Below are 11,932 nucleotides of genomic sequence, written 5' to 3'. Positions count from 1 at the left end.
TACCCAGGTCTGTCTATCCTGTCGTCCGTACATCCTTCCGTCCATGCTTGCATGCTAGGAAACTTTGGCCCCGTGTCCCCATGGTATGCGCCACGCTACATCTTGGCGATCAAAACACGAAAAAGATGCAACATGTAAACTGTGAAATAGAGGGTCGACCGTCAGGCGTGGGGCCAGACTGTGTTGTTTGCGCGCCTCTCCACTTCTAACTTCATCAAGCTACCAGGCTCAAGCCATCTCAGCTGTGCTCTTCCTCAGAAGTGGTTCGGCCCCAACAAGTCTCAAGCGTTCACCTTGCTGTCGAGCCCCTTGAGGACTTCCTGCACCGTCCTGACCAGCTCCTTTCTCCTGGCGCGCGCCTCCTCCTCCCCGTTGGTCTCCACCTCGTCAAGCTTCAGTAGCACCTGCTGCATGACCGTCTCGGAGAGCTTGCGATGCTCATCCTCTCGCTTTTTTGGGTCTGACGGCGGGCTGGCGGTAAATTGGACGCACAACGGCAGCAGTTTGGTTGTGAAGTGGGTGCTGATGGAGTTGAGCTTGTCAATGGGCCCCCCTGGTGCGGCCGCTGCCGCGCTGGCGCCAGAAACCGCGGATGCAGGCGACTGCGGTCTGCTCGCGCCAGTGCCGCCGCTGGGGACCTCCAGGTTGCTCTCCCGAGGGCTGTCGCTTCTCCTGCTCTTCTTGCTCTTGCTCTTGTTCTTCTTCTTGGACTTCTTAGGGCGGCTCTCCTCGTCTCCCCTCCCTACCACTACCACCTCCTCGCTGCTCTGGCTGCTGGAGTCGTCGTCGTCGCCGGGTTCGGGCAGGACTACGAGGATCTCGCTGTTGTTCTTGACGTTGAACTCGCAGACCGGGGCCAGGTTGTCCTTCAGCTGCCGGCCCTTGTACAGCAGTCTTATCTTGTTTGTCCTCCGGTCCGACAGCTTCATGATCATCTGCACGCGCTCCCGAACGTCGCCTACCAGGAGCTTGCCATCGCCGATACTGTAGGCGGGAAAGTGCTCCGGGTAGGTGGCGCCCTTGTGCTTGATGAGGAGGATATCGTCGTCGTCGATGACCAGCGCGGGGCCGCCGCCCGCCGCCCGCGTGTAGTGGCTGCCGCTGCCAGCCGGATCCTTGCCGTATCGCCCGTCCATGCCGTGGGTGCGCTCAAGATCTTCCGACGTGATGTAGCTATAGTCCTCATCCGTAACCTCGGGGACGCCACCTCGACCGTCGCCCAGGCTAGAGCCGAATGGTGATAGGCCGCCGCGCTCGTGGCTCGACCAGCCCCTCCGTGACATCTTTTCTCCGCCGGCTTTCCTGTTTGCCCTGTTGGAAATTGACTTGGCGTAGGCAGTGGGTATGGCGCCGAGGAGGATGGCGGCGGCAGCAGCGCTGCTGTAGAAGAGAGCCGGATCGACACCTGTGGTGGCTTGGATGTATTGTGAGGCGCTGTCGATACCTGTCTGAACCGAGTGAGGCAGTTGCTTCACCAGGCTGGTGGTCAAGTTGGCAATATGCCCGGTGATGACGGCACCGGAGGATGCCAGGGTGGAAGGAGGTCCGGAAGCCACCGTGGGCGATGTTGGAGGGTCCTTGGAAGGACACGGACCGGGAATCGAGAGGATTTAAATGGTGTTGATATCTGGATAGAATCGAAAGAGAGACGGGTGCGGCTGTCTTTTTGTAAACGTCAACAGCAGCCCTTTTGCCCGGGGGGGGGGGGGTGAGACTGTTCTGTGATCGGGCAGGCAGGCTTGCGATCAAAGGAGGGACATTGGGAGCAGGTAGCTAACTGACTGAGTGACTACAGTCTGGTCCGTCAAGCCAGAAAAACCATTCCCTGAATCAGTGAAGCGGGTTCGGGGGTCTCGAGGCCTGAGTTCTGACGTGATAAGGTGGGGCCGATGCTGTAATGCTGAACGCCGGAGATGCTGTGATGCAGAGAGTGTGCGCGGCAGGCTGCATGCGCCGAGCAAACAAGTGCGTCCGAAACTTGTCTCGTGAGCTCGTGAGAGACCAAATAGTGAAAGGCTGTGTACGTTGACAATGGGGTGACGAGTTGAGGTCGTGCATAGGCTGAGAGATACGGATGGTGTCGCTGAAGATTTCACACCCTCTAATCGGTTGCGAGGATCCAGTTACAGGGATCGATGGGACGGCAAGGAAGAAAAGTATCAGCTTGAAAAGTGCTGCAGAGAAAGTTGATCGACTTTTTGATGATGGCGTTGACCCCCGGGAATGAATATGCAAAGCTTAGGTTGCAGGTTGGAAATGAGGCTGCGAAGGTCTCTTGGCCAGGCCAGGCCCAATCGAGATGCTTGCCGAAACAAGCCAGCCCTGAATCCCCTGACGTGGTCAATACAGGGTTAGGGTTATAGCGTCCTCCTTTTTTAAAAACACTTGGACGCCTAGATGGGATACGAGAAGGGATACGAGTTGAAAACGAGGTCGGCGATCCAACAACAATAATTTGGACGATGTACATATCAATCGATTGTATGGAATGATCTGGACCAGAATAAATATAAGGCGATAGACAAGGCGACGAGACGGGTAGTATATCACAGGCAACGCGTTTTGAGGGTACTTAGTACGCAATGACCAAAAGTTTTGGATTTCGACCTGGTGTCCTCGAAGTTAAACAGGTCTGAGGATCACACGAGTTGGCAGCAAAGCCATGTCTTGTGTGTCTTGCTTCATTCTGAGATGAGATGAGACTGTGACACTTGGATCGTTCTGTCTGCGAACAATGCCGTGGTAAATGCCACAGGAAGAGGTGATTCCTTTCTTCCCTTTGCCTGTATCCGGCTCTCTCAACTCTTTTCCACTATAATGAAGCATCTACAGTAGTACGCTGGGTTTTGAGGTGTTCTGGGAGACCCTCGTCCTGTTGCTTTTGTCATCTCGTTGCTTTTCCAAATTCGATGCAGCCTTACAAGGCCTACATGGAACTGTATCCTACGGTGGGGTCGGTCCGGTGGCGTTGATGATGCTGGCTGACAAACATGTCACCACCCCTCGTCGAGATTTGGAATTGTTCAATTATCACTATAACTTACTCATGTACTGGGTTACATACATCGCATGTGGTCTGTAACAGTGGATCTCAGCGGGCATTGCGTCATTTCCATACCTGCAAACAAACGAGAGGCACTAGGCGCACAGAGTGAATACTTCCACGAGCTTCGATAGTTGTGTTCGGTCTGTACAGTAAAGGAATTGCTACATAATAGTAAATATACTTTATACCTGGGTCATCTGCCTTTGAAAAGATGATCCAGAATACTCACTGTTTGTGTGATTACTATGCATTATGATACAACCCGTGTCAGCCAGCGCGACGAGGCAAAGAATTCAACCGAGGTCGGACAGCAGGCCAGGGGGGGGGGGGTTTTGTGCAGTATTCAAAAACCCAATGATGGAGGGGTCGAGGGGTAAAAATTGATTTCGTAAAATCAACCAGCCTCCTGGAGAAATCAACCTGCCCCCCACCGGCGCTATACCTAAAGTAAACAGCAATCTAATAAATATCTCACATGTACTCACCTCCAGTACAGAACATATGCTCACACTATGACTGGCGCTGCTTATCTGCAATAGCTTATATAGATATGCTTATGGATTAAGGAGTATACTGGATATGAAAAATTTAACTCTGAATAATTATGTCTTGTAATGTGAATTAACATTTGCACTCGCAGCCTTATTACAAGCGGCGCAATGTATACTATATCTATTATGAAAGACAGTGTGGGCGCCATGTGCATAGTCTGCCAAATACGGCTAGAGTGGTGGGGGGCCAGTTGATTTCTCCAAGTGGCTGGTTGATTTTACCAAATTCGATAAGAATACGATTGGGGGCAGGGGGACGGGGTGGTAGTGTGCTAAATATTCAGGTACGGAAAAAGTGTATGTACTGTCCGCGCTGAATGGGGTACCGCGATATATGGAAGCAGTTAGCAGGATACAAAGAGGTCACCTAATTATCGAACACTGACAAATCCAACCTTGGCTGACACCTGAAAATATTCCTATGCCCAAGTCATCCATATCCCACTACGTAGTACATGCAACACTGACATATAATTATCGATTCCCCTTCTGCGCCTCCAACCCGCTCCAACTTTTCTCAACACAACCCTCACACAAACCTCCCCCCAGTCAATGTCCCTCCTGCGCAGATTCTTCTCCGGAGTCTCAACATCACCAATCAACATGTCTAGCGCAAAGGGAAAGGCCGAACTCCTTATCAAGGAGAACCCCGTGATGGTCTTTAGCAAGAGCTACTGCCCTTACTGCCGGGCCACCAAGAAGACCCTGCAGGGCCTGGGCGCCGACTTCAAGGTCTACGAGATGGACGAAGAGAGTGCGTAGCTTTCTTTCTCTTCCCTCTCTCCTGCTTGCTCTTGTCCTTCTCATACCTACGTGCCGATCCCACTGACCGTTTGTTTTCTTTCTCGGTGTTGTATAGGCGACGGCTCTGATATTCAGGACGCTCTCCAGAAAGAGGTCGTGGCCGCCGAGGGCCAGCGCAGCGTACCCAACATCTTCATCGGTGGCGAGCACATCGGTGGCAATGACAACCTGCACGCCCTCTCGCAGAATGACCTCAAGGCCAAGCTCAAGGGGGTCGGCGCCATTGCGTAAGGCCCGTTCCGCCCAAGCAGCAACTACTACTCTCGTTTCAATTCTTCTACTATGACGGAGTGGCATTGACGACTACAGCATGGACGGCAAGGCAAACCTGTGATGGTGGGGGAAGTAGATGAGGGGAGCGTGGAGTTATCCATCCATAGGAGCGATGACCAAGAATATTATACGGGGAAGAGAGTAATAAACAAAAAACCCCGTCAAAGTTGCCAAGTAAAGCAAAGATCATCCCTCGAGACAGAATTGAAACAGGTTTCTCTGGGTATTCTCGCAAGGCGTGATGCTTCCTTTGTGCTTTCTCTTGTCTCCTTTCTTTTTCTTCTCGCCAATGGTAGTAGAGATGGTAATCGGAAGAAGGATAGGAGTAATCACTCGCCACTATATGACCTGCGCTGCCACCGTCCCCACAGGCCTCTCCACAAAGCCCATAACGCCGTTCACAATGCTCTGCCTGGCCTCCTCGCTCGCAATCTTCTTGCCCGCGAGGTAATTCATCCACAGCGCCCTCGAGATCCTCTCGTCTGCCACGGTGCCCAGGAGCTGTCTACCCCATGACTTGCCCTCATCGTAGACCATGGTCAACTTGCCGTCCCGGTCCCGGAGAAGTAGCAGCTCCTTCTGTTTCGGCACCTTGCCCCTGCTGAAAATCTTCTTGAACTCCTGCATGGCCTGCCCAAAGGCCTCATCCTTCTCCTGGCCCGTCCGCGCCTGAATGGCCCGGACAAAGCCGTCGCGCAGGTGGCCAAAGTCTGTGTCGCGAACCGGCACCACGCGCACCATGCTCCGCGCCGGCACACCAGATCGAAGCAGCTCCTCCCAGACCTGCTCGCCCTCCACCACGTCCAGCAGCTTCTTGCGCAGGTCGTCCTTCTCCGTCGAGACCAGCGCCGACGCGATGGGGTTGATCCTCTTGACGAGGCGCGCCTGCAGCTCGGCTATGTCTGCTGTCGCGATGTAGTACCCTAGTACATAGACATTGATGCCCAGGAAGGACACAGAGCGGGTGCCCAGGCCCACGAGTGTATACTCGGTATCGCTGGTCTCACTTGGTCGGACCACGAGGGTGGGGGAAATAACACTTGGAACGCGGTCGGCAGGTACCGCGGTGTTGTCTTCCTGCGCACCCGGTGTTGTCTCCGTAAATTCAGGCAGCTCGATCGTCCTCGGAAACGCAGGCACCGTGCTGTTCCCCGTTGGCACGAGCTCGCGCCCGTCCTCGTCGTGTTTGACCACCTGCCTCCCAGCATCGTTCAGTGGGTGGCCCGCTGGCAAGCCCGAATCCAGCTGTGTGCCTCTTCCAGCCTTGGCCTTATTGGCCCCATCCCCATCTCTCAGCAGCACATAGATCTTGTAGGATATGTAGATGATCGAGATGAGACCGGCAGCGGCACCACCCGCCAGCATCTGCTGCCGCGTGTTGTAGTACTCGGCATGCTGGCGGGCAAGGCGCTGAACGTTGAGGTTGTCGAGGGCTTCACGGCGCGAGGGCTGCTGGCGCGAGCGCTGGAAGATGGTCCGACGGACGGTGTGGGAGCAGCGTGGACAGGCGGTTGGGGCCTGAGGGAGGGGAGGTCGGCCGAGGGTGCGTGCTAGAGGCTGTCGCAGCATGTTGGGCGAGCTTTGGTGCTGGGTGGGTTGTCGCGCAGAATGTGCTTAAGGAAACATGTCAATACCAACTCTTATAATTGCGCATATCCGAAAAGAAATATAACCCCAATCCAAGTTGGCTAGAGAAATGTTCCTGGACGGTGTACTAGGTTTTGAGAGCTCGCGTGTAAGGACCGGTTATGCCGTTTGGGAAAATACAGCCGGTAAGATTCGCATCTCAGCTTCCTGCAAACTAGTATTGCATAGACCCTTCGATAGTTGTTGGGTCTACGTCATCGGTATGCACATAACAGAACGCTCACTTCTTCCTCCCCGTTCTATGTACAGTACAACGGTACAGGGTCCGAGGTCCCAACTGTGCTCCAGATTCCGTCCCAGAGCTGGGCAGGGCTTAGGTTTACCGCTGTCAGTCTGTATCGTTTACTGACTACTTGCTCTATGCCTGCTGTGTATACGATTCATAGTCTGTTATTTGCCATCTTCGGAAGAGGAGCGGTACATCACTGCACATGGGAATTACCAGTTAGAAGTGGAAATCTGTGCGAGTTCGATTGACAACGAGACCACGATCATGATAGCCGAATATACAAGTCACGGACTTAGAAGTTGAAGAAGGAAAAAGAATGTTATTAACAAGGACATGTTGGAGAAGCACATGAGACCAGGAGGAATGTGGTACCATGTCCTGGTGGTTACTGTTGCTTGAGCAACAGGGCAGCCAGGCAACTGAAGAGCCTGTCGCTCACCGTTGACGCCAGCCCCCAAGAAGCGCCGAAGGGTTCCAGGGCAGGTGCTGCTGGCGGCCGAACACGCTAGCTCCTAACACCTAGCAACCAGCAACAAGGACCCAGAACCAGCACCAGGATTAGGATACCTTAGCCCAGGTCACTCGGTTCACAGATCGACCCGTCCGCTCCAGGGCTTCCCATTGCTCCCTGTTCTCGACCCAACTCGGCCACAGGTTGGTTCATTCAGGTGCTGACTGCTTACTTTTTGACCACTGACTCGATTCCAACGCGGTAACGCCGGCCAGCCAGCCTCACCGTGAGCACCTCATCTCGAGGGAGCTGACTTACTACTACTGAAGAAACTACTTCCCCCAGACACGGTGCGCTTCAACCCCAGCAAAGTGCAACAGACCAGTGTCACACAACCGGTGCATCGTCCAAGCAGCCCCTCCCCCCAGTGGAGCAACTTCGTCTGTTCCAACCCTACCTGGTCCAGTGCATTGCATTACATTATTACAGGTAGCAAAACAGCCAGTGCAGTGGCAGCTAAACCCGCCCCTAGCCTTCCCGTCAACATAGCGGGGCCGGATATTTGAGTTTTGGTGGCAGCACAGGCCTAACTTGGGCGAGTGAGTGGCTGTGAGTGGTTCTGGGGTTGGTCTGGCAGCCGGGCTCCCTGGTAGGACTCACCTTCTCATCTTTCGTCTTTGCGCCTGACCTCACTCGGCCTTCCTCGACACTTCGAACCACGCTCCCCTCCCTCTACGCCCTTACTTGGCCATCCTCATTTAGTCCTCAGGCCCTCCTCCCCAACAGACATCGATTCTGGTCTGGCCTCGTCCGTCTCACAAGGTGGAACGGGAACCCTCTTTCGCGCAAGACAGATACAAACCAACAAAGACGCAGCAGGGACGACGCATCGGATTCAGATCCAGGTCCAGATCCATAATCCAGGAGGACCAGACCAGGGATAGGGCCAGCCTACGAATTATTGCATCACCTGTGACTGCCAGCGACCGACAATATCAGTACAGACATAGTGACAACTGCAGGCCACGCCTACGATCAGTCATCATCTCTCCTCCTCCTAACCTGCGACCCGCCCCTGCCCCGACCGACCGATCAATCTTCTATCTCTCCCTGGCCTCTCTTTGTGCTGTACGCCAGGCTCAACCCACACCAATCTGAGACCCTGTCTCCCTTCCCTCTCTTTTTCTCTCTTTTAGTGTCCTTGCCCAGTCGGTTGTGCAACACCACCACGCACGAGGCCTCGACTCAGAAATCTTCCTCACTCTCGCCTCGTGTCTGCTGCAGGCCTGGAACTGTGGCTGGGCCTGTGACTGTCAGCCCGTTGCAGCCCAAAAGGGGACGCTCTCCTCATTGTCGACACGGTCCCGTTCCCGACATCTCGACTCGATCGACTACCCGCCTTGGCCCCCCCCACTCGATCACTCGTCGCCAGACCCACCGTATACTCCCCTTCAACAGCCTGAAGGATCACTACGGCAGGCTGCGTCACTGTCCGTGTCTGCTGCATCTACGTGCGTCACATCTGCCGTAACGGGCCGCCGAGTGTTGCACAGGCTGCCCGGCTCCAAGAAGCACGCACGCCTGACCGTCCTCCGCCTGACCGCTGGTGAGAACCCCCCCCCCCTTCTCTCTCTCCTGCTGTTGCTGTCCTGACCCGCAGACACCCAACTCAAGGCCTCTGATACTGATATCTGTTTATGCAGACCAGGCTCTCCGTTCTATCCCACACATAAACCTCCATTCTAAGATACATCAACATTACCCCGCCCCATCTCGAGACCATGGCGAGCCAGGGCGCGTCTTCTCTCGACGCGATAGCCAACGGCCGCCAGCCTCGTAGTCCTCCTACACCATCCGCCGCAGCCGCTGGTGATGACCCACAAGACTCGAGGTCTACGTCCTCAGCCAGCACCCCCCTCCCCGCCGAGGAGTCCGATTTCTACCTCAACGGCAATGACTCCGAATCTTCCCTGGGCGTGCCCAACCTGCAGGACATGCAGGTCACGGACGAATACGAGTGCTTACCACCGGTCCAGCGGCTGCCCAACGAGATACTTATATGCATCTTCTCCAAGCTGTCCGCCTCGAGCGATCTCCTGAACATTATGCTCACCTGCAAGCGATGGTCTAGGAACGCTGTCGACCTGCTCTGGCACCGCCCTGCCTGCACCACGTGGAAAAAGTACGAGATGGTCTGCAACACCTTAGGCCGCGAGCAGCCCTACTATGGCTACGCCGACTTCGTCAAGCGCCTCAATCTGGCCCAGCTATCAGATCAGGTCAACGACGGGAGCGTCACCCCTCTGGCCGTCTGCAACCGCGTCGAGCGACTCACCCTGACGGGCTGCAAAGGTCTCGCCGACACGGGCTTGATTGCCCTCGCCACCAACAGCTCCCACCTCATGGCCCTCGACATCTCCGGGGACCAACAGATCACCGAGGAGTCCATCAAGGTCATTGCAGAGCACTGCAGACGCCTGCAAGGCCTGAACATCTCCAGCTGTGTCAGGATTGCCAGCGAGTCGCTGGTCCTGCTCGCCGAGAGCTGCAAGCTGCTCAAGCGGGTATGTGCTCTTCCCCATCTATCTGCCCTTGTCGGGCTACCCTCCCCCTCCCTCTTCCTCTTCCTCCTTCACTACCCACCTTGCTGGGACTGTTGGTAATGTGCTGACGATGGTCTCAACAGCTCAAATTGAACGACTGTACACAAATCACCGACGATGCTGTCCTTGCCTTTGCCGAGCACTGTCCCAATATCCTCGAGATCGACCTGCAGCAGTGCAAGCTGGTGGGAAACACGCCGGTCACGTCTCTCCTGGTCAAGGGCAGCTCCCTCAGGGAGCTCCGGCTGGCCAACTGCGAGCTCGTGGACGACACTGCCTTCCTGTCGCTACCTGCCGGCAAGTCCTACGAACACCTGCGCATTCTTGACTTGACGTCGTGCGTCAGGATCACCGACCGTGCTGTCGAGAAGATCATCGAGGCCGCCCCTCGCCTGCGGAACGTTGTCTTTGCCAAGTGCCGCAACATTACAGACCAGGCCGTGTTTGCCATATCCCGGCTGGGCAAGAACCTGCACTATGTGCACCTGGGCCACTGCGTCAACCTGACGGATGAGGCCGTGAAGCGCCTGGTCCAATGTTGCAACCGAATTCGGTATATTGATCTAGGCTGCTGCACACATCTGACCGACGAGTCCGTCACACGGCTTGCTGTTCTGCCAAAACTCAAGAGAATTGGTCTGGTCAAGTGCAACAACATCACCGACACTTCTGTCTATGCCCTCGCCAAGGCGAATCAGAGGTATCGGAGGCCCAGAGAAGGCGACTCTAGAAATACAGCAGAGTACTTCTCCAGCGGGAGCAGCTTGGAGCGCGTTCACCTGAGCTACTGCACACAGCTCACCCTGAAGGTAAATACTCCCCAGCCTAGTGTCTGTATATGTGTGTGTTTTGAACATGCGAGACTGACTGGTGATAAAATGTGTCGTGCAGAGCATCATGAGACTCCTCAATTCCTGTCCACGACTGACCCATCTCAGTCTTACCGGGGTCCAGGCTTTCCTTAGGCAGGACTTGGAACAGTTTTGTCGCGATGCTCCCACTGGTAAGGCACCCACCCGCTGCTCAGGCGACTCTGGCTTATGAAACGTCGTCTCGATTACTGACCCTCTTATCTCGTGCTCGCCCTTAACAGAGTTCACTGACCACCAGCGGAACGTGTTCTGCGTCTTCTCGGGCGCCGGAGTTTCCAGTCTTCGTCGTCATCTGAACAGCGATGTGGCGTTTGCCCACCTGCGGGATGCGACTCCGAATGGACAGCCGCGGCATGCCCAGAATCCCCTCGACTTCGTCTACGACAACATGCAACCGCTGGGGGGTGAGCCAGGGCCTGACCTCGGCTTCGACGAGCGGGAAAGGGACGGAATCGAGGACGACGATGTTCTTGATGACGGCAGCGAGATGGTCGTTGATGCTGCTCCTCCTCCTCCTCCTCCTCCACCACCCCCACACAACAACCCTGTGCAGGCTCCAGCAGCGGGTGCCAGCCTGATCCCGCCGCCATCACAGCCTCAAGCGTCGAGCAACGACTTCCAGTGGAATCCCCAGAGCCAGCACTGGTACCCAAGGCAACAACAGCACCCGCTCCCGCACAGCGCACCGCTCCCCAACGGACCTACATTTACGGCCCAGATGAGTTTTGCGTCTCAGCCTGGTGGCCCACCTTACCCCGAGATCAGAGCCCCGCCAGCGTATTGGACGAGTGGGCAGCCGACAGCCAGCACGGCTCCTGTGGGCTTAGGCGGCGGTCCGGGTCCCAGCACGGCGAGCATGAATGCAAGTCACAGCAATAGTGACACCTCTGGCCAACCAGTCCACCCAGGTGAGCCGGGCGAGGCTGAGGACGAGGATGATCCGAGCAGCAGCAGTCCTCCTGGGGATTTGTCATGAGGCATGACACACACACACGCGCGAGTCCGTCAATGCCACGTACGACGATGGCTGTTGTTGTGTGCCTGGGCCTGCTGTTATATCACACGTCTTGATGGCCAGTTCAAGTGGATAAAGCACTTGGATTGTCCAGGACAAGCAGCGCCACGGAAGGAGAGGAAGGGTGTTTGAAGGTCGCGGGGCACATAAGACGGTCCAGTGGCCAATGAAAAAGGGTTGGCGGCAATAGATCGTAAGTGTTCAGCATGCTTTTCTTTTGGGTCTTGTGACCAAACATGCAATTAGCGATACCCAGAGGCAACAAGAGCGGTGGCGCGAGGAAATGAGGGTGATGCTGCTAGCATTGCGATGACATTGGGTACAACTGTTCAATGCTTCGAGTATGCATTCTTTCCAGAATAGGGAGCGTCACGAAGGGCTAGGTATCATTCAACAGTTTCCATTGTCTACTGTCTCAAGATTGTGTAAAGTAGTTGTTTT

General features: G+C 55.4%; 3 protein-coding genes across 3 annotated transcripts; 1 reads left to right on the top strand and 2 right to left on the bottom strand.

Annotated features, from left to right (window-relative positions):
• Nucleotides 1-281: 281 nt before the first annotated feature.
• M406DRAFT_343470 (uncharacterized protein) lies at nt 282-1,283 on the bottom strand (the record flags this gene model as incomplete). Its single annotated transcript, XM_040921870.1, has 1 exon — nt 282-1,283. One exon carries the CDS (start codon nt 1,281-1,283, stop codon nt 282-284), a length of 1,002 nt encoding a protein of 333 aa, XP_040771335.1.
• A 3,205-nt stretch (nt 1,284-4,488) lies between these two features.
• Nucleotides 4,489-6,362, bottom strand: M406DRAFT_348589 (uncharacterized protein). Its single transcript, XM_040922405.1, has one exon. The coding sequence runs from the start codon at nt 6,241-6,243 to the stop codon at nt 5,014-5,016; it is 1,230 nt and encodes a 409-aa protein (XP_040771334.1). The 5' UTR covers nt 6,244-6,362; the 3' UTR covers nt 4,489-5,013.
• Nucleotides 6,363-8,155: 1,793 nt separating this feature from the next.
• On the top strand, nt 8,156-11,452 carry M406DRAFT_297121 (uncharacterized protein; the record flags this gene model as incomplete). The annotated part of the gene is made up of 5 exons (XM_040919294.1): nt 8,156-8,607; nt 8,705-9,565; nt 9,688-10,413; nt 10,496-10,607; nt 10,698-11,452. Exons 2-5 carry the CDS (start codon nt 8,783-8,785, stop codon nt 11,450-11,452), a joined length of 2,376 nt encoding a protein of 791 aa, XP_040771333.1. The 5' UTR covers nt 8,156-8,607; nt 8,705-8,782.
• Between the last annotated feature and the right edge of the window lie 480 nt (nt 11,453-11,932).

This window comes from Cryphonectria parasitica (genome assembly GCF_011745365.1).
Source record: "Cryphonectria parasitica EP155 unplaced genomic scaffold M406scaffold_10, whole genome shotgun sequence".
NCBI classification, from domain to species: domain Eukaryota; kingdom Fungi; phylum Ascomycota; class Sordariomycetes; order Diaporthales; family Cryphonectriaceae; genus Cryphonectria; species Cryphonectria parasitica.
This window is presented reverse-complemented; position numbering and strand designations above follow the sequence as displayed.